At 41.1% G+C, this 22,174-nt stretch overlaps 1 protein-coding gene across 1 annotated transcript; it reads right to left on the bottom strand.

The window, feature by feature from the left end:
• Positions 1–124: 124 nt before the first annotated feature.
• On the bottom strand, positions 125–21,909 carry LOC105696140. Its single transcript, XM_012418364.1, has 3 exons — positions 21,614–21,909; positions 9,959–10,019; positions 125–1,587 (listed from the first exon to the last, which is right to left on the bottom strand). Exons 1-3 carry the CDS (start codon positions 21,621–21,623, stop codon positions 1,296–1,298), a joined length of 363 nt encoding a protein of 120 aa, XP_012273787.1. The 5' UTR covers positions 21,624–21,909; the 3' UTR covers positions 125–1,295.
• Positions 21,910–22,174: the final 265 nt, after the last annotated feature.

The following is a 22,174-nucleotide window of genomic DNA, read 5'->3' as shown; positions in this document are numbered from 1 at the left end:
CTGAAACTCGGGAAATTTCATTTTTTATAAACTATGTTTAAAATACCTATAAGCAAATTTGAAAAGAATTGAAATTTCTTGAGTTTCAGGACCTTCCTTACAGTCTCCCTATTCGTGCTGTAAAGTTTCAAACTATTCGGTAAACCGAGGTGGGAGAAACACTTCACCTTAAAATTTTGGATAAAAAAATGAAATTTCACGTGTGTCGGGACTTTCCTTGGAGTCTCTACATTTACGTGGTGAAGTTTGAAACGATTCAGTACCCTCAGTTTGGAGAAAAGTTCCACGAACGATCGATCCCTCGGATACCACTAACACATCCCCTTAAACCGTAAGTAAACAACCCGCCTGTTTAGCAGTCACATACAATTTTCTCAAAATTTCAGTGAGGCGCTTGGTGATCAGCTCAATACGCGTCTTCGGATGCCTGGAGATGGCTTTGGTTCCCACTAGAAGAAGCCATGGTACCGGAAGAGGTGACCAGGACAGGAAATCTACGTTTTATACCCGGCTGCAGGATAACACGAGGCCGAAGTGAACGCAACTTGGCCCAAAAGTACCAATCCCGTCTAAAACCTGCAGCCAGCTCCATCGACTCATCTCCAGGAACGCTAATCCGCTAACCTGGAACGGTCTAAACGTCTTAAAGCGTACCGTGTCGCTAACTCGAATCTCCCTAAACAGAAGTACCTCGAGGATCGCTCTAAAAAGACCGTTCACCAGTGTTTAGGCCAGCCGCAACTAACGCTAGTCTCCGCAAATCGGTGATCGATCGGTGATCGATCGGCGAGCTACGTCGCCCTAAGGGCGCGTTCGCGCCCTAGAATTTTGTACTCGTGACGCGAAGTACATATTCCTGCTTATTGTCGCGATCAGAAGGTCATTCTGTTCGTATAGTCAGCTAGACTTACGCTAGTCTAATCATCGAGCGTGTCTAATCACCCCGCGAGGACGACCCTCGGACCCGAGGGTGAGACGAAGTGCTTCTCCGGCGAACGAATCGTCAGCCATCGTCGTCTCTTCCCATGGCGAACGCAAGACTAAGGCCAAGAGAAGCCGAACGCCGATTGGCTGGATTCCAGGATCTTCGCCACATTCGTATCAGCGAGCCCGCCGAATCGCTCGCCACGTTGCCGACTGGAGGAAAAAAATGATAACCTAGGAGCAAATCAGATGATAAAGGTCGAGGCTTAGTCGTCAGGATTTGTCGCACGAAGCCGCAACCTCGTCCTTAGCCTCGACGCTATGTCGGCAACGTGGCGTGGTCCCATCCTGCGGTTAAGGGATCTTCAGAATCACGCGTGCGTGGGACCGATCACGTTCCCGGTGGAGGAGGTAATCTGTTCCTCGGCCTCCATCATCTTCAGCTTCCGGACCACTTGGGCGTGTTCCTCCAGGAGCCTCGCGAACTCCCCTCTGCGGGTCTCGGCCTCCACCTGGATTTGCTTGATCCTCTCCCTGGGACTCCCCGGACTGTCCAAAGGGGTTTGGGACGTGGAGTTCTGAGAGCTGCTGCCGGTTGACACTCCGTCCAAGTCCGGGCTCTCGCTCAGGATCGACTGAGAGTCCACGTCGTCCACTATCAAGCTGGAAAGGAAAGGATGAGTTCGTTATATGACCGGAAGAAAGGAGGTTTAGGAACTAGGGTTGTTACCAGCACCTCGCTAGGGCCGGTTGCAACAACACTCGCGTTGTAATCTTATATTAACCCTTTGCGGTCGCATTTTCCCAAGATCAAGAGAATTTTGGTGGCTGAGAGTAGACATACGACCGCAAAGGGTTAAAGTGAAACACCCTTCAAATAAGTCGATTTGAATACAACACTTGTTTTTAAAGGCATTAGACCAAACTGTCCAAAACTTTGACACGTCACTCTTGATCATCTAAGAATTGTCCTGACGCATTCAAAATTTGGATTTTTCAAACAAATTTTGTAACTCAGTCCAGACCAAAATGACGTGAGCTCTCATGTTTCGATCAATATACAATTTTCGAAGGCTCTGATACGAGAAACGAAAGGGTCAGGACAATTTTACGACAACTGAGAACACTCTGGTAATCTATAAACCAGCATTTGAACGGGATAAAGGCAAAAATGTGTTTTATGCGCTTCTATGCTAAAACGATGGGGATACGAGGTCTCAGAGTGAAAATCTAATTCACCTGGAAATCACAGATGGCGCAGGGGGTCCCTCTGCAGGCAATTAGGGCCCCAGAAAGCATGAATCCAGAGGATTTCTGGAGTTTTACTTCGATTTCTTTAAGAAATCAAATCGGAAAGATCGATCTGGGATACCTTCCTTGTCAGTTGGGAATAATTCTGGTCGCTAATCAATTACCGGTCCCGTTTGAGCTGTGCTCTTACTTAAGGGGGTCGTACTATGTGACGGCCCTAAAAGTTACCTTACAGAAAGTGCAGCCGTCCCGAGCAAACTTTTTAATTACGTATTCGTTTAGAATTATATTTTATTTTTAGTTTGTACCTGAAATAAACATTATCCATGTACGGTTTGCTCGGTTCCCGTTCCCAAAATACTTAATATTTTAATTTTTACAAGCCTTTCAAGTTATGGTGGGCTTTATTACCCAAAGTTACCTTACAGAAAGTCCAGCCGTCCCGAGTAAACTTTTGAATTAAGAATTCGTTTAGAATTATATGTTAGTTTTTAGGTTGTACCTGAAACAAACATTGTTCATGCACGGTCTGCTCGTATCCTTTCAAGTTATGGTGGGTCTTATTACCCGAAGATACCTTACAGAAAGTCCAGCCGTCCCGAGCAAACCTTTTAATTACGTATTCGTTTAGAATTATATTTTATTTTTACAGTTTGTACCTGAAACAAACATTGTCTATGTACGGTCTGCTCGGTTCCCGTTCCCAAAATACTTAATATTTTAATTTTTACAAGCTTTTCAAGTTACGGTGGGCCTTATTACCCAAAGTTACCTTACAAAAAGTGCAGCCGTCCCGAGCAAACTTTTTAATTACGTATTCGTTTAGAATTATATTTTATTTTTAGTTTGTACCTGAAACAAACATTGTCCATGCACGGTCTGCTCGTATCCTTTCAAGTTATGGTGGGCCTTATTACCCAAAGTTACCCTACAGAAAGTGCAGCCTTCCCGAGGAAACTCAACGTATCAATCGTCGCTGGTACTCGAACGGACGGCTCAAAGAAGAAGACCGTCCCGTTGGACGGTAGCCCATTCTCGTTTCCGCCATTTATTAGCATCGAAATGGCCCCCCAAGGCTCCTAATGACGACTCACAGCCTCTTCAAAGTCCCCCTGCGATCCGGTTCATCTCTTCCCCGATCCGGGGACCTCCTTCTCGCGCTTTGGGAGCCCCGCTTGGGAAGTCTCGAATAAAACGGCATACTAGCCGAAGTAATCCCGGCTCAAAGTAGCTTTGCAGCTCGGCTCGAGGGAAAAGAATGGCCCGGCAGGAGAGTTAATCCTCCCAAGGCGGGTCTTCCCGTACATCCCCGGTGAAATAAACGTCTCCTTAGCGTTTCCGGCCGCGATTTAGCGACGCCGAACGCGCGTCTCGACAGCCCCTCGAATATCTCTAGCCGGGATTATCGGCTTTCGCGACGTCGAGATTTCAGGTTTGATCTGATTTCCCGCCGATCGAAAATAGAGGGTCCAAGATTTCTGCTGGTTATACTCGAGTCTAGCTCGTACCCACTGAACACCAAACCTAACAGTTACGTAACTTAAAACTAACATGTAACATAACGTTTGTTACAACGTAATAACCTAACAGTTACGTAACTTAAAACTAAGAAATAACATAACGTTTGTTACCATCAGATCTATATAAATGTAGCGTAACTTTGTTACTCTCATCTTACATTATGTTACTGTCCTGATATTACTGGGTATATGCAGCACATACTTGTAACAAAACGGAACTACATTGGGGCTAACTGTCATTTATTTTATTATATCGTCGTCATCGTCATTGTCATAATTCATCGTCAAATGTCGTAAGATTAATATATGTCATGTTTTGTTTACTACTCGTATGAAAAAATGTGACTTTAATTCATACGCGCATATACATTATCGGTCATTGTTTGCTAGTCGAATGAAATCCTAATTGTCTTTAAGTAAAATCAGATTGTTTATCATTACATAATTTCATTGAAAATCTGATTTGTCATTTAATATCTAAATATTGTCAAGTACCAAGAAATAATTAAAAATAAAAAATTATATAATTTTGGATAAAATTGCGTCATCTATTTTATTAAATGGATGATAAATTAATATTATTATAAGGTAACTGAAATTATAACATTAATGTAACATTGATATAACGTGTTATATTACATGTTACCTTACCGAGTGGGAAATAATAACTAACATCTAACTTCCATGCTACTTTTATGCTACATAACGTGTTAGTTTCGAAAACGTAACATTTACCCAACAGTTATATAACAATGTTCACTGGGTACTTCAGTCAATTCGGAGCAGTTTTACTTGGGACTCGAGTTATCGGCACGAATGAATGCTGGTGATGAGTCTGAGAGCGAGAACGTGTCATAAGACATTTTTTTTTGTTGACCAATTCAGGGTCACGGGACACTTTTTTTGCCTTTATCTCGTTCAAATGCGAGTTTCTCGATTACCAGCGTGTTCTAAATTGTTGTACAATTGTTGGATGAGGCGCCTAAATCCGGCCGCCAGGTCATTGTTATAACATTAAGGTGAAGTGAAACCCCCTTCAAGTCAGTCGATTCGAATACAACACTTTTTTTAAGGGTATTAGATCAAACTATCCGAAACTTTGACACGTCACTCCTGAACATCTAAGAATTGTCCTGATAGATTAAAAATTAGGATTTTTAAAAAAAAATTTTCTAACTCAGCCCAGACCAGAACCAAAATGGCGTCGAGCTCTCATATCTCGATCAATATACAATTATCAAAACCTCTGATATGAGAAATGAAAGGGTCAGGACAATTTTACGACTATTTAGAACACTCTGGTAATCGATAAACTCGCATTTGCACGGGATAAAGGCAAAAAAAGTGTCTTATGCGCTTCTATGCAAAAGCGACGGGAATACAACGTCTCGGAGTGAAAATTTAATTGTCCTGGAAATCGCAGATGGCGTAGGGGGTCTCTCTACAGTCAATTAACCCTTTGCGGTCGTATGTCTACTCTCAGCCACCAAAATCCTCTTGATCTTGGGAAAATGCGACCGCAAAGGGTTAAGGCCCCAGAAAGCATAAATTTAGAAGATTTCTGGAGTTTTACTTCGATTTCTTTATAATTATTGTACGAAAACGACAGGTGGAGTATGCCATTTGGTACAATATCCAATATAATTTGACACAGCTGACAATATAAAAACGAACGTCGGCACGTATGCATTTAGAAAAATCTTCTTTATCGACGTTGATCAAGTTTCTGGACGTGTTTCACTTCACCTTAATACGTAGATTAGTCTAGCATATTCAAGCGACGTGTTTCACTTCACCTTAAGGCCCGAGATGAAAAGACGAAGAGCTTGAGTGGACGGGAATGGAAATGCGCTAAAGTGGGCGAATTAAATGAAGCGACGAATCCAGAGCGGCGCTTCCGCCTCGACGCGTTCCTCGCGGTGGCCCGATCAGCTGACTTTGACGGATGCGAGATCCGTTTTTCCCGCACCCCCCGGGTCCCCGAGGTCGCCGGAATCGACCAGGGCGAGAGGGTCGGACCTCGGTCTTCCCATCGAACGGGGGCGCGTCCTCTCTAGACGCGCATTTTCGACAAAGAGCCGGAAGGAGCATCGGGCGATTAAGGTGAAGTGAAACACGTCGAGGAACTTGATCGACGTCGATAAAGAAGATTTTTCTAAATGCCTACGTTGCCGAAGTTCGTTTTTATATTGACAGCTGTATCGAATTATATTGGATATTGTACCAAATGCTATACTCCACCTGTCGTTTTTGTACAATAAATATCAAGAAATCGAAGTAAAACACCAGAAATCCTCTAAATTCATGCTTTCTGGGGCCCTAATTGACTGCAGAAGGACCCCCTACGCCATCTGTGATTTCCAGGTCAATTAAATTTTCACTCCGAGACCTCGTATTCCCATCGTTTTAGCACAGAAGCGCATGATACCCTTTTATTGCCTTTACCCCATTCAAATGCGAGTTTCTCGATTATCAGAGTGTTCTAAATTGTCGTAAAATTGTCCTGACCCTTTTGTTTTTCATATTAGAGCCTTCAATAATTGTATATCGATCGAAATATGAGAGCTCGACGCCATTTAGGTTCTGATTTTGGCTAAGTTAAAAAATTCGGCAAATTCAGAAATCCAAATTTCGTATGTGTCAGGATAATTCCTAGGTGCTCAGGAGTTATTTGTCACAGTTTCAGGCAATTCTATCCGATATTCTTAAAAAAAAAAGTGTCTTATTCGGGTCGACTGATTTGAGGGGGGTTTCACGTCACCTTCAAGTGAAGTGAAACACGTCGAGGAACTTGATCGACGTCGATAAAAAAGATTTTTCTAAATGCCTACGTTGCTGAAGTTCGTTTTTATATTGACAGCTGGGTCGAATTATATTGGGTATTGTACCAAATGGCATACTCCACCTGTCGTTTTCGTATATTAAAATTATAAAGAAATCTAAGTAACACTCCAGAAATCCTCAGAATTCATGCTTTCTGGGGCCCTAATTGACTGCAGAGGGACTCCCTGCGCCATCTGTGATTTCCAGATCCATTAAATTTTCACGCCAAGACCTCGTATTCCCATCGTTTTAGCATAGAAGCCCATACAACACTTTTTTTGCCTTTACCCCATTCAAATGCGAGTTTCTCGATTATCAGACTGTTCTAAATTATCGTAAAATTGTCCTGACCCTTTCGATTCTCATATCAGAGCCTTTGATAATTGTATATTGATCGAAATACGAGAGCTTGACGCCATTTTGCTTTTGGTCTGGGTTAAGTTAAAAAATTTTTTTTTTTATCCAAATTTTGAATGTGTCAGGACAATTCTTAGATAATCAGGAGTGATGTGTCAAAGTTTTGGACAGGTTGGTCTAATACCCTTAAAGAAAAGTGTTGTATTCGAATCGACTGATTTGAAGGGGGTTTCACTTCACCTTAAACCGCGATGCTCCGGTAGGAACGGTCGCCGCTTGCGTCAGACTTGCGTCACCGAGCCGCCGCATACGTGGGCACGGCGAGGATCGTTAAAGTTCTTTTCCCCCGACCTGGACCCGCTCAACGTGTATCCGGCGTCGTCCTTTTGTGAAAAGTAGAAAGAGAAAGAAACGAATTCAGCCGTTCCACCGAATAGGACAGTATTTATAGAGCGTGTCTGTAAAAAAAGCGATTGGATGCAGGGCCGTCCTACGTCACGTCCTACTCCTGCGCGAGGGTACAGTAGGGCTCGTTGACGTTCCCCGGATCGATCCAGATAGGCGTCGCTCGAGTACTCGACTTCTGTCCCTTTTTCTTCCCAGGGACTTAAGGCGAAGTGAAACCCGTTGCAAACCAGTCTACTCGAATTTTGTCCTTTTTTCTCCCCAAGGACTTAAGGTGAAGTGAAACCCGTTGCAAACCAGTCTACTCGAATTTTGTCCCTTTTTCTTCTCAAGGACTTAAGGCGAAGTGAAACCCGTTCCAAACCAGTCTACTCGAATTTTCTCCCCTTTTCTCCCCAGGGACTTAAGGCGAAGTGAAACCCGTTCCAAACCAGTCTACTCGAATTTTGTCCTTTTTTCTCCGCAGGGATTTAAGGCGAAGTGATACTCGTTGCAAACCAGTCTGCTCGAATTTAGTCCCTTTTTCTCCCCTACGGCTTAAGGCGAAGTGAAACCCGTTGCAAACCAGTCTACTCGCATTTTATTTCTTTTTTTCCCCAAGGGCTTAAGGCGAAGTGAAACGCATTGCAAACCAGTCTACTCGACTTCTGTCCCTTTTTCTTCCCAGGGACTTAAGGGGATGTGAAACCCATTGCAAACCAGTCTACTCGAATTTTGTCCCTTTTTCTCCTCAAGGATTTAAGGCGAAGTGAAACCCGTTGCAAACCAGGCTACTCGAATAAGACCCTTTTTACACCCCCCAAAAAGTGTTGTATGCGCTTCTATGCCAAAACTATGGTAATACGACGTCTCGGAGTGAAGATTTAATTGATCTGGAAATCACAGATGGCGCAGGGGGTCCCTCTGCAGTCAATAAGGGCCCCAGAAAGCATGAATACGAAGGATTTCTGGAGTTTTACTTAGATTTCTTTATATGTTTAATACGAAAACGACAGGTGGAGTATGCCATTTGGTACAATACCCAATATAATTCGATACAGCTGTCAATATAAAAACGAACCTCGGCAACGGAGGCATTTAGAAAAATCTTCTTTATCAACGTCGATCAAGTTCCTCGGTGTGTTTCACTTCACCTTAAGAAAGTGTCCGACTCGTCCATGAGGCCGCTATTCTCGGAAGAACTCGGATGGGCTTGTGGTCTACGGCCGGGCGGGGGTCGAGGGGCTCGTCGGACTATACCATCTAGGTTCCCTCCGCGGTCCTCGGTCGCTCCTTCCGAGTGGCATGAAATATTCGGAAGGAAATAGCCCCGCGGTATACGCGGCGCACCGAGCGGCAATCCGCGCTCCGAGGTACACACTCCGCGTATCGACTGGCTCTCCCACGCGCGAACTTTACCGAAGGTCGTATCGGAAATGTACTCCCACGAAAATTCTGGAAATAACTCCCCCCGCGAGCGTCGCGCCCTCTGGCGCGATAAGCGGATGTGGGTGCTCGCGCGAGGAACCTTCCGATGGGATGGTATTTCTACCCCGGAGCCGGTAAATCCGTCGACGACCTCCTAGATAGCGGCCCTCGGGGCACTTTCCCATCCCCTTAAGGTAAAGTGAAACCCCGTTCAAATCAGTCGATTCGAATACACTTTTTTTTAAGGGTATTGGACCAAAGCGAGAAAGTACGTTTTGGTTACCTCCCACCGAATTCGATGCCAATGCCATCTAGCGGTGGAAGTCATCGTCCCCACTTTGGTAGCGAACGCCGTTAAGGTGAAGTGAAACCCCCTTCAAATCAGTCGATTCGAATGCAATACTTTTTTTTAAGGGTATTAGACTAAACTGCCCGAAACTTTGATACATGACTCATGATCATCTAAGAATTATCCTGACACATTCAAAATTTGGATTTTTGGAAAAAAATGTTTAACTCAGCCCAGACCAAAATGGCGTCGAGCTCTCATATTTCGATCGATATACAATTATCAAAGGCTCTGATATGAGAATCCAAAGGGTCAGGACAATTTTACGACAATTTAGAACACCCTGGTAGTCGATAAACTCGCATTTGAACGGGATAAAGGGGAAAAAAGGGTTTTATGCGCTTCTCTGCTAAAACGATGGGAATACGAGGTCTCGGAGTGAAAATTTAATTGACTTGGAAATCACAGATGGCGCAGGGGGTCCCTCTGCAGTCAATTAGGGCCCCACAAAGTTTGAATCCAGCGGATTTCTGGAGTTTTACTTCGATTTCTTTATAATTACTGTACAAAAACGACAGGTGGAGTATGCCATTTGGTACAATACCCAATATAATTCGACCCAGCTGTCAATATAAAATCCAACGTCGGCAACGTAGGCATTTAGAAAAATCTTCTTTATCGACGATGATCAACTTCCTCTTCGTGTTTCACTTCACCTTAAGTTACTGCATTGTAACAAATGTCATGTAACTAGTTAGCTCTATGTTACGTAACTGCTAGGTTATTACATTGGAACAAACGTTATGTTATTTGTTAGTTTTAAGTCACGTAACTGTTAGGTTTGGTCTTCAGTGGGCAAATGCCTCCCCATTACATATTATTTCACCGGTAGTAGAGTTTGTAAAAAAAGGCATTCGCACCCACCAGGGTACATCCTGGATAAACATCCAAGATGAAAACATTGGGTTTGGCGAAAAATTACCTGAACGCTCCGTGTATCTCCCGACCTGAGGCCATCGTCACGGCAATGTCCGGCAGCGACCCTGAAATCAGGAAAATCATTTCTTAGGATTTGTATGGATCGATTCTGGGAGCGGCGAAGCATCTCAACGCGTTTACGAAGCTCCTGTCTTTGAGTTTCATGAATGAAACACCGTAAACTTGGCACTCGTTATCCCTCTATGGGCCGAATTTTTGTTTTAAATAAAAAAAAAATTGGGGGAACGAAAAATCAGCAATTAGGAACCTATATATGCAAATGAAAAAAAATTTTTCATTTAAAATGTGACCTGAAAGTTACACGGGCCCATAGAGGGTTAAGGTGAATTGAAACCCCCTTCAAATCAGTCGATTCGAATACATTTTTTTTTAAGGGTATTGGATTAAACTGTCCGAAACTTTGACACATGTCTCGTGAGCATTTAGGAATTATCCTGACAGTTTAAAAATTTCGATTTTTGGAACAAATTTTTTAACTCAGCACAGACGAGAACCAAAAGGGCGTCGAGCTCTCATATTTCGATCAATATACAATTATTAAAGACTCTGATATGAGAAACGAAAGGGTCAGGACAATTGTACGACAATTTAGAACACTGTGGTAATTGAGAAACTCGCAATTAAACGGGATAAAGGCAAAAAAAGTGTCACGCGCTTCTACGCTAAAATGATGGGAATATGAGGTCTCGGAGTGAAAATTGAATTGACCTGGAAATCACAGATGGCGCAGGGGGTCCCTCTGCAGTCAATTAGGGCCCGAGAAAGCATGAATCTGGAGGATTTCTGGAGTTTTACATCGATTTCTTTTTAATTATTGTACGAAGAAGACAGGTGGAGTATGCCATTTGGTAAAACACCCAACATAATTCGACCCAGCTGTCAATATGAAAATGAACATCGGCAACGTAGGTACTTAGAGAAATCTTCTTCATCGACGTCGATCAAGTTCCCCGACGTGTTTCACTTCACTTTAAGGTGAAGTAAAACCTCCCTCAAATCAGTCGACTCGAATAAGACATTTTTATTTTAAGAATATCGGATAGAATTGTCTGAAATTTTGACAAATAACTCCTGAGCATCTAGGAATTATCCTGACACTTACGAAATTTGGATTTCTGAATTTGCCGAATTTTTTAACTTAGCCAAAATCAGAAGTAAACTTGCGTCGAGCTCTCATATTTCGATCGATATACAATTATTGAAGGCTCTAATATGAGAAATAAAAGGGTCAGGACAATTTTACGACAATTTAGAACACTCTGATAATCGAGAAACTCGCATTTGAATGGGGTAAAGGCAAAAAAAAGTGTCTCACGCTCTTCAACGCTAAAATGATGGGAATACGCGGATTCGGAGTGAAAATTTAATTGACCTGGAAATCACAGATGGCGCAGGGGGTCCCTCTGCAGTTAATTAGGGCCCCAGAAAGCATGAATCCAGAGGATTTCTGGGGTTTTACATCGATTTCTTTATAATTATTGTACGAAAACGACAGGTGGAATATGCCATTTGGTACAATACCCAACATAATTCGACGCAGCTATCAATATAAAAATGAACGTCGACAACGTAGGTACTTAGAGAAATCTTCTTTATCGACATCAATTAAGTTCCGCGACGTGTTTCACTTCACCTTAAGGCGCAGTTTGCACCGCGCGGTCGGATTACACCAAGGCCGTTTCCCCGTAGGTTTTCTTCCGCATTTTCCGTTTTTCCTAACCCGCAGCCGGTGAAACAAAGGGCAGGAAGTAACATTTGGAAGAACGTGCTGGAACGGCCTTGCCTGCTTGCATTGTCTCTTCGGTACATACGGCTTAATTAAACGCCTCGCGACGGTATGTAACGTCAGCTCTCGTATCGTCTTACGTGCAAGCAACGATATGAACCTCCAACGACGCTGTCTCGCTATCGACCGATCGAAACTCGAGAGTCACTCTTGCCGATGCAAGAAACATTCCTCGATGGTGCAACAATGTAGCCGAGAGTTTTTCCGACTCGGCCTATTATTACGGACACTTAATATGCTTGCAGTAATCGCGGAGTTTCCGGGAAAACATGTTTAAGGTGAAAAGTGAAACACGTCGAAGAACTTGATCGACGTCGATAAAGAAGATTTCTCTAAATGCCTATGTTGCCGACGTTGGTTTTTATATTGACAGCTGGGTCGAATTATATTGGGTATTGTACCAAATGGCATACTCCACCTGTCGTTTTAGTACAATAATTATAAAGAAATCGAAGTAAAACTCCAGAAATCCTCTGGATTCATGCTTTCTGGGGCCCTAACTGACTGCAGAGGGACCCCCTGCGCCATCTGTGATTTTCAGGTCAATTAAATTTTCACTCCGAGACCTCGTATTCCCATCGTTTTAGCATAGAAGCGCAGAAAACACTTTTTTTTGCACTATCCCGTTCAAATGCGAGTTTATCGGTTACCAGAGTGTTCTAAATTGTCGTAAAATTGTCCTGACCCTTTCGTTTCTCATATTAGAGCCTTCAATAATTGCATATTGATCGAAATATGAGAGTTCGACGCCATTTTGATTCTGGTATGGGCTGAGTTAAACAATTTTTTCCAAAAATCCAAATTTTGAATGTGTCAGGACAATTCTTAGACGATCACGAGTCATGTGCCAAAGTTTCGGACAGTTTGGTCAAATACCCTTAAAAAAAGTGTTGTATTCGAATCGACTGATCTGAAGGCGGTTTTACTTCACCTTAATATGCGTGTAGTAATCGCGGCATTTCCGGCAAAAAGTGTTTAAGCGCGGTCGTAAAGACCCGCGCGATGGGGCAACGATCCAGAGTTGGCAAACTTTAACCCATTCAGGTTAAAACCGGCGGTTTTTTTCCTGTTCTTGTCCAATAAATAAAATACATTACGTAAATCCCCCTCGGTTTGACCCAGGATTTTAAGGTGAAGTGGAAGCCCCCGTCGAGTCAGTCTAGTCGAATATACCTTTTTTTTTAAGGGTATTGGATAGAACTGTCCGAAACATTGACATATGTCTCGTGAGCACTTAGGAATTGTCCTGACTGTTTCAAAATGTTGATTTTTGGAACAAATTTTTTAACTCAGCTCAGACCAGAACCAAAATGGCGTCGGGCTCTCATATTTCGATCCATATACAATTATTGAAGACTCTGATATGAGAAACGAAAGGGTCAGGACAATTTTACGACAATTTAGAACACTCTGGTAATCGATAAACTCGCATTTGAACGGGATAAAGGCAAAAAAAGTGTTGTATGCGCTTCTATGCCAAAACGATGGGAATACGAGGTCTCGGAGTGAAGATTTAATTGACCTGAAAATCACAGATGGCGCAGGGGGTCCCTCTGCAGTCAATTAGGGCCCCAGAAAGCATGAATCCAGAGGATTTCTGGAGTTTCACTTAGATTTCTTTATAATTACTGTACGAAAACGAAAGGTGGAGTATGCCATTTGGTACAATACCCAATATAATTCGACCCAGCTGTCGATATAAAAACGAACATCGGCAACGTAGGCATTTAGAAATATCTTTATCGACGTCGACCAAGTTCCTCGACGTGTTTCACTTCACCTTAAAGCTGTACAGATTGGTTTACAGAGATATATCGCAACGCGGGTAACCACCTATACTTGCGATCGATATTCCTCGTAGATACTTGCCGGCTATTTGCATAAACGAATCTCTACGTGCGCGAGAATCGGGTACAGAAAAATTCGCGTACCTCGCTATCGCGATATTCTCCTCACGACGACTTGGCGAAATGGACCGCGCAAGGTGGATGCATAAATATTATAATAATTCATTATATACACATAATATTATAGTACACATAATGTTATAATAAAATATTATAATAAATATCGCTACCGCGGTATTCTCCTTACGACGACTTGGCGAACTGGACCGCGCAAGGTGGATACATAAATATTATAATAATTCGTTGTTATAATAAAATATTATAATAAATATCGCTACCGCGGTATTCTCCTTACGACGACTTGGCGAACTGGACCGCGCAAGGTGGATACATAAATATTATAATAATTCTACTGGTCGTGTGAGCTTGCGCAATTTTTTTTTTTTTAACGTAATCACGGCCGGTAAACCACGCAGATGATGAATACGGCCACGACGTTATCTGCCTTGCGTCAAAAGGTGCAAAAATGAAGAGGCTAAATCGGATGAAGCTATCCGGGACACTCGTGCGTCGGTTTTCTTCCTCTAATATGCCAGCCGCGTGTAATGCGCACCTTGCAATTTCCGTGAATAATTAGACCCGTGTCCTAATTAACCGACGCTTAATGCAGGGAAAGTATCTGCCTGCAGTGCACCTTATTCCTGCTAAATTGTAGCCGCGGTCTTTAGTCGAGGCAGGTCCTGCAGTTAATTAATGTGTGCAAGGATAACATTTGAAATGATAGGAAAACGTCTAAATAATTGAGGTTTGCGGGAATAAAAGTATTTTTCTTTTTTATTTCATAAAATGGAATTTCCTTAGTCTCACGACTTTCATTAGGACTTCCATAAACACGTGTTAAAGTTTCAAATTGTTCGGTACTCCCGGTTTGGAAAAAAGTTTCATAAATATACTGACGCTTTCGTATGCATAAATTGACCTTTCACCGCCACCCAAGATGATATGAAAGGAGCTGAGAAATTTAATCGATGTCGATAAATTAAAATTCATCTATACCATTTTTGGGGGGAACGTCATTTTGAATATTTAAGTAGTAACATAAGCTGACGCGTCCCGTTACCGACATTTATATTTATGTTGAGGTTTTTTTACACTCTACGTTGATAATTATACGAACTGAATCGTTCCATATGTCATTTCGGTAAAATAATGATGAAGAGATCGACGTAAAACTGTCGAAATCTCGTGTTCATTGTTCTAACTACTGTTTAGGACCGACGTCGCCATCTGTGACGTTTAGCTGCAACTACATTTTTGCCCTGAAGACACGTGTTAGCCCCGAGACAAGCTAGCATTCTCTTGCAATCGTTGGTTAAATTAAATTGGATGAATTAAAATTCATCTATACCCTTTTTGGTGGGAACGTCATTTTGAATACTCAAGTATGAACAAACTGGCGCGTAACGTTAGTGAAATTTATATTTATGTTGAAGTAATTTACAGTCAATATTGATAATTATACGAACTGAAGCGTTCCATATGCCAATTCGGTAAAGTAATGATGAAGAGATCGATATAAAACTGTCGAAATCTCGTGAATTCATTGTTCTAACTACTGTATAGGACCGACGTCGCCATCTGTGACGTTTAACTGCAACTACATTTTTGCTCTAAAAACACGTGTTAGCCCCGAGACAAGTCAGCATTCTTTTGCAATCGTTGATGACACTATTTCCCATACTTTCCCATCTGACTCTGCAATATTCAATTTCCACGGTATTCTGAATTGTTCGTTTACTTTGATTTCTTTATAATTATTGTACGGAAACGCCATTTGGTACAATATCCAATACGATTCGACACAGCTGTCAATATAAAAACGAACGTCGGCAACGTAGGCATATAGAAAAATCTTGTTTATCGACGTTGACCAAGTTTCTCGACGTGTTTCACTTCACCTTAAGTACCATGCGGACGAGATTAGGACAGTACAGAAGAATTAGATTTACCTGAGGAGATTACAAATCCCTAGGATTTATCGTTACTTGTACAGCTACTTCAACTCGGTGCATCGAGTTTGAGCAATCTCAAATCATCGAAAAAGATGAACTTCTGATCTTCGCGCCTCGATTTACATCTTCGCGGAACGAGTTAATAAAAGTGAACAGAATATTTCTCAGCTCGCCATTATTGCCGTGGCTTTTGCAGTCCCGAGGAACCTTAGCGAATCCCTTAGCCAAACAAACGGTAGAGAGATCGGTACTCGATGCTCTTCTGGATTCCTTTTTTCGAATGGCCCTCCGTGAGAGCCGCAAAGTGTTCGAAAATAAACCACGCGGGAAATCGAGCATTTGGTGCACGAGCTCGTAAATAAAGCCTTTCGGAAAATAAAAGGAGGGTGGAATGGTAGAAAGTTTGTGGTATCGGGTAAACCGGACATCGATAGGGAATTATTAATATCGGATGCCGGAAAACAAGGCGGACCTTTTCGGTGGTTAAGGTGAAGTGAAACCCCCTTCAAATCAGTCGATTCGAGTACAACACTTTTTTTTAAGGGTATCAGACCAAACTGTCCGAAACTTTGACACATCACTCCTGATCATCTAAGAATTGTCCTGACACGTTCAAAATTTGGATTTTTGGACAAACTTTTTTAATTCAGTCCAGACCAGAACCAAAATGGCGTCGAGCTCTCATATTTTGATCAATATACAATTATCAAAGGCTCTGATATGAGAAACGATAGGGTCAGGACAATTTTACGACAATTTAGAACACTCTGGTAATCGATAAACTCGCATTTGAACGAGGTAAAGGCAAAAAAAAGTGTTTTCTGCGCATCTATGTTAAAACGGTGGGAATACTCCTTTGTATTATCTAAACTCCCCGTAATATGATTTTAACATCCACTTAATGTCTTCAATTAGAGGCCCTAATTAATTCAAATTTCGACTCCGGTCATGTCTTGATTCGCTTTAAGATAAACGCATGGAAAATACTAGACGGTATAATTACGAGAAGTGATATAGCAATTAAGTGTCCCGGTTGCTCGAGGCAAAAGTGCAACGGGCCATTAAACAGCTAGGAAAATTGAGAAATCGTTTAAATGTCCACTATCCCCTTTATGGGCACGGTTGGTTAAGGGGATGTAAAAGTCGCGCCGAAGAGGTTTTGTTTATAAAACTTTTCTCCCACTTCGATTTACTGGATAGTTTGAAGCTTTACAACGTGAATAGGGAGACTATAAGGAAGGTCCTGAAACTCATGAAACTTGAATTCTTTTCAAATTTGTTAATGGGTATTTTAAAAATAATATATAAAAAATGAAATTTCGCGAGTTTTAGGACTTACCTTAGAGTCTCCATATTCACGTTTTAAAGTATGAAACGATTGAAGACACCCAGTTCGTAAAAAAGTTTTATTAACGATTGAGCTTTCGGATGCCACTTTCACATCCCCTTAATGTCAAGTTCCATAATATATCAAGATTGATACTTCGTTGAGATTTCGCGACATCAAATGAGCCAATTCCTATCAATTAAATCATTTTCACGAGTTCCTATCTCAACGTCATTTTCCGTATTTAAGGTGATGTGAAAGTGGCATCGAAGAGGTTTTGTTTATAAAACTTTTCTCTCAACTCGATTTACCGAATGGTTTGAAACTTTACAACGTGAATAGAGAAACTATAGGGAAGGTCCTGAAACTCATGAAATTTCAATTATTTTCAAATTTGTTTATGGGTATTTTAATAATAGTTTATAAAAAATGAAATTTCGCGAGTTTTAGGACCTACCTTAGGGTCTCCATATTCACGTTTTAAAGTATGAAACGATTTGAGACACCCAGTCCGTAGAAAAGTTTTATGAACGATGGAGCTTTCGGATGCCACTTTCACATCCCCTTAAGGTGATGTGAAAGTGGCGCCAAAGAGGTATTGTTTATAAAACTTTTCTCCCAATTCGATTTACCGAATAGTTTTAAACTTTACAACGTGAATAGGGAGACTATAAGGAAGGTCCTGAAACTTATGAAATTTCAATCCTTTTCAAATTTGTTGATAGGTATTTTAGAAATAGTTTATAAGAAATGAAATTTCGCGAATTTCAGGACCTACCTTAAAGTCTCCATATTCACGTTTTAAAGTATGAAACGATTTGAGACACCCTGTTCGTAAAAAAGTTTTATGAACGATTGAGCTTTCGGATACCATTTTCATATCCCCTTAATACTCGCTGAGCGCCGATTGAATAGAAACGAATCATGCGCTGTGTTAATTTTTCTTAGGCATTCTGTATTACAAAATGTATAATCGATTAATTCAGTATGCCACCTGGATATCCATTGATGCGTGGAATGATCGTTTCTAGTTCGATCGCCAGTCATGTGTGACGAGTCTTAATAAAAGCACCGTCTGTGCGGGATATTTCATTTCTTATTTGATGGAATATCTCAATATGCAGCGTAAATTGACAATAGGCCATCTATTGTTCGACACGAAACGAAGCGTCGCCTTAGTTAGGTAATTATTAAGATATGAAAGGCGCTGAGAAATTTAATTCAGATCGATAGATTAAACATCATCTATAACCTTTTTGGTGGTAACGTCATTTTGAATACTTAAGGGGTAACATTAGTTGGCGCGTCACGTTACCGACATTTATATTTATGTTGAAGTCTTTTACAGTCCACGTTGATAATTATACGAATTGACACGGTCCATATGTCATTTCGGTAAAGTAACGATGAAGAGATCGACGTAAAACTGTCGAAATCTCGTGAATTGATTGTTCCAACTACTGTTTAGGACCGACGTCGCCATCTGTGACGTTTAGCTGCAACTACATTTTTGCACCGAGGGACACGTGTTAGCCCCGAGACAAGCTAGCATTCTCTTGCAATCGTTGGTTAACGATGGTGGGTCAAAGTGGTGTAACCCCTTAAGGAAATTAATCGATTATAAACGTCTTTTTTCATTTTACGCAGTTTCTTCGCACTATTATTGGTCATTGGCCGAACGAGTCTTTTTTTCTCGATAAGTTTTCACTTTTTCAATTTAACACATTCGCGACCGCTGACGTGAATTCACGTCTTTTCAAGTTTTATTCTTCATTGCCGCTGACGTGAATTCACGTCATTTTAAATTCTATTACTGATAGCCGCTGTCGTGAATCACGTCCATAACGATACACGATACAAGTTTGCGACAACCAGTTTCAGAATTTCATTATTTCCGCCGGTACTCAGTATTTGAAACGGAAAAAATTTGCCGGTCGCGACTGTGTTAATACCTATCTTGGTTATTTGTCTATTTACGTTACTTTTCGATGAATATCATTAAAAATCGCGACACCGGGATAGTGGAATATAATCAGGAAACGGCGCTTTTTAACTTCGTCTTCTGTATGAAATCTTGAAAGAGTCTTCCATAAAATCAAAGCCTATTAAAAGTACGTCCCAATTAATCCCCTCATTCCTCGGAGGTTGTTAATAGATCCACTTCGACGACCTCTGACCTGAGGCGAAGACGTAGGAACGACGCAGTCCCCTATTCCATTTGCCTTGAAAATAATTCCCAGTACTTCTTCAAGCCCTAGAATACAATCTATAAAATAGCCTAATGAGGTTCATTTACTCCAAATCGTATCGTTTCCTCCCGACAATTTTGTCTTTACAAATCAACTTCTAATAGTCCATTAAGGTGAAGTGAAACACGTCGAGGAACTTGATCGACGTCGATAAAGAAGATTTTTCTAAATGCCTACGCTGCCAACGTTTCTTTTTATATTGTAACTGTTGGATATTCTCCAGAGATGGATTTTAAAAAGAGGACACAAATCAATGAAGAGAAACGAAGAATTCTAAAAGGTCTCTATATTAAACCAACAAGAATAAATAAATAAATAACAAGATGCGCAAATTATAAATAGAATAAAAAGAGACCGAGACCAATACAGAAACGAACTTAAAAGAATAAATAATAAAATAATCGCTCTAACGGAAAATATAACAATACAAAAATAAATAAATATAAGAATAAAACGCTACGTTGGAATAAAACGATACATAAACCGAAAGATGAATTAAACAAAATTAAATGGTACAAGAACAAAACGCAAATGACAAATAGTACCAATTAGAGAGAGAGAGGGGCTTAACTTTTCCTTTTGGTGTGCGTTATGGAGCAATGTCAGTCAGCAATAAAATAAATCGGCCTTTTAGCCTCCTGGTTCCCTCTCTCTCATCTCTCTCTATTTCTCCCTCCATCTCACCCTTTACATATATTACTTATTATATAGATACATTAAGAATTACCACTACAATACTGACAGCTGTATCGAATTATATTGGGTATTGTACCAAATGGCATACTCCACCTGTCGTTTTCGTACAATAATTATAAAGAAATTGAAGTAAAACTCCAGAAATCCTCTGGATTCATACTTTGTGGGGCCCTAATTGACTGCAGAGGGACACCTTGCGCCATCTGTGATTTCCAGGTCAATTAAATTTTCACCCCGAGACCTCGTATTACCATCGTTTTAGCATAGAAGCGCATACAACACTTTTTTTGCCTTTATCCCGTTCAAATGAAAATTTTTTTTGAAAAAAAAACCAAATTTTGAATGTGCCAGGACAATTGTTAGATGATCAGGAGTGATGTGTCAAAGTTTTGGACAGTTTGGTCTATACCCTTAAAAAAAAGTGTTGTATTCGAATCGACTCATTTGAAGGGGGTTTCACTTCACCTTAATAGCAATCCCGATAAGTCGTTAATATGTCATAAATCGCAACCGCCAATAACCCTAATAGCATAGAATAATTTCTAAATATTTCTTTCTAATCTTTGCTAAATATCTCCAGCGACAGATCTTTTTAAGATTTCTTGTAGATTTCATTCGAAGATATTTGAAATACTTGTAGAAAATCTCAATGACATATTTAGTTTCAATAATTTANAAAATGTATGATATTCGTTAAATATATAGAAAATATTGGATAAATATTTTGTGCTACTAGGAAAGTATCGAAATTCAAATTCCACCCAACACATTTGTCTTTATGAATCACCATGTATCGGCTCAACGATAGCGATCCAAATAATGTAAATATTTCCTAAACGGCAACCGTCAATAAGTATCGACATTCAAATTTTACCCTACACCTTTATCTTTACAAATCACCATGTATCGACTCAACAATAGCGACCCAAATAATGTAAATATTTCCTAAATCGCAACAGCCAATAAGTGTCGGCATTCAAATTTTACTCTACACTTTTATCTTTACAAATCACCATTTAACGGCCCATTAATAGTGACCAAAATAATGTTAATACTTCTTAAATCGCAAACGCTAGTAAATATCGAAATTCAAATTCCACCCAACACATTTGTCTTTACGAATCACCATGTATCGGCTCAACAATAGCGACCCAAATAATGTCAATATTTCCTACATCGCAACCGCCAATAAATATCGAAATTCAAATTCCACCCAACACTTTTGTCTTTACGAATCACCATCTAACGGCTCAACAATAGTGACCCTAAAAATGTCAATACTTCCTAAATCGTAACCGCCAATAAGTATCGAAATTCAAATTTCACCCTACACTTTTGTATTCACAAATCAACATTTCCTCCTGCACATCAGCACCCTCATAAAAAAAAAAAAAGAAAAATGCATTCATCCAAAGAAATATTTCTTCGAACAGTCCCCACGAAATATTCCGTTGAATAAAAAAATAATGATTTAACCGAAACAAAATCCAAATGAATTGTCATAATACCGAAGTCATAAATTCATTCGAATGAAATATTCATCGATTCGACAAAATATTTCCTTGGTCCAACGACATTTTTTCTCGGGATATCAGCCCAAAAACTGTCAACATACCCTGAATCGCAACCGCCAATGAGGTTCGATATTTGAATTCGTCAACAGAGATAAAGTTCGATACTAACATAAAAGTTCAAACAAAAATAAAAGTTCGCTCCGTTACCTTTGACCATCTGTGCCGGATGGGAATTTCGAGAGCGTATAGGAACGTGGCCCGGCAGGACTCTCTCCTCTTCCTTCCCTCCTTGGGATTTCTCAGGAAATCCTGGAATCGTCTGCGGTCAATGGCTGCAGGACGCTTCGAAAATTCCCTCGATTTTGATTCCCTCCTGATCGAAGGGAGATAACGAACGCGGAAGGCAGGCCTCTACGAGGGTGCACGAGTAGATTTAATTCGAACGTCAAGCGACCAGAAGACCGGGAAGAGAGAAGAGCCGCGAAGAACCTCTCGGTCGGAGCGTCTCGCGCAGACTGAGCGGCCGAGCCGGCGGCGTCGCCCTCGCCGACGTTCGTTCGAGCTCGAGTGCACTCGGGAGGGAGGGCGGGAGGGGGGGGAAAGAGAGAGAGGGAGGGCCTTTAACGAATTCAATTCCTCTCATCAGCACTCGGTTTCCTGCTCGTCCGGGCGAAAGTCGCTCACTTTCGGACCTGGACCCCGGGAGGAAAGGAGCGTCCCTTATCTGTACTCGCGGAAACAAAATTTCGTTCATTTAAGGAGCAGTGA

Source organism: Orussus abietinus, unplaced genomic scaffold (assembly GCF_000612105.2).
Source record: "Orussus abietinus isolate OABI.00-Male unplaced genomic scaffold, Oabi_2.0 scaffold473, whole genome shotgun sequence".
In the NCBI taxonomy this organism is placed as follows: domain Eukaryota; kingdom Metazoa; phylum Arthropoda; class Insecta; order Hymenoptera; family Orussidae; genus Orussus; species Orussus abietinus.
The sequence above is the reverse complement of the archived record's forward strand: the minus strand, read 5'-3'. Positions and strand labels throughout refer to the sequence as shown.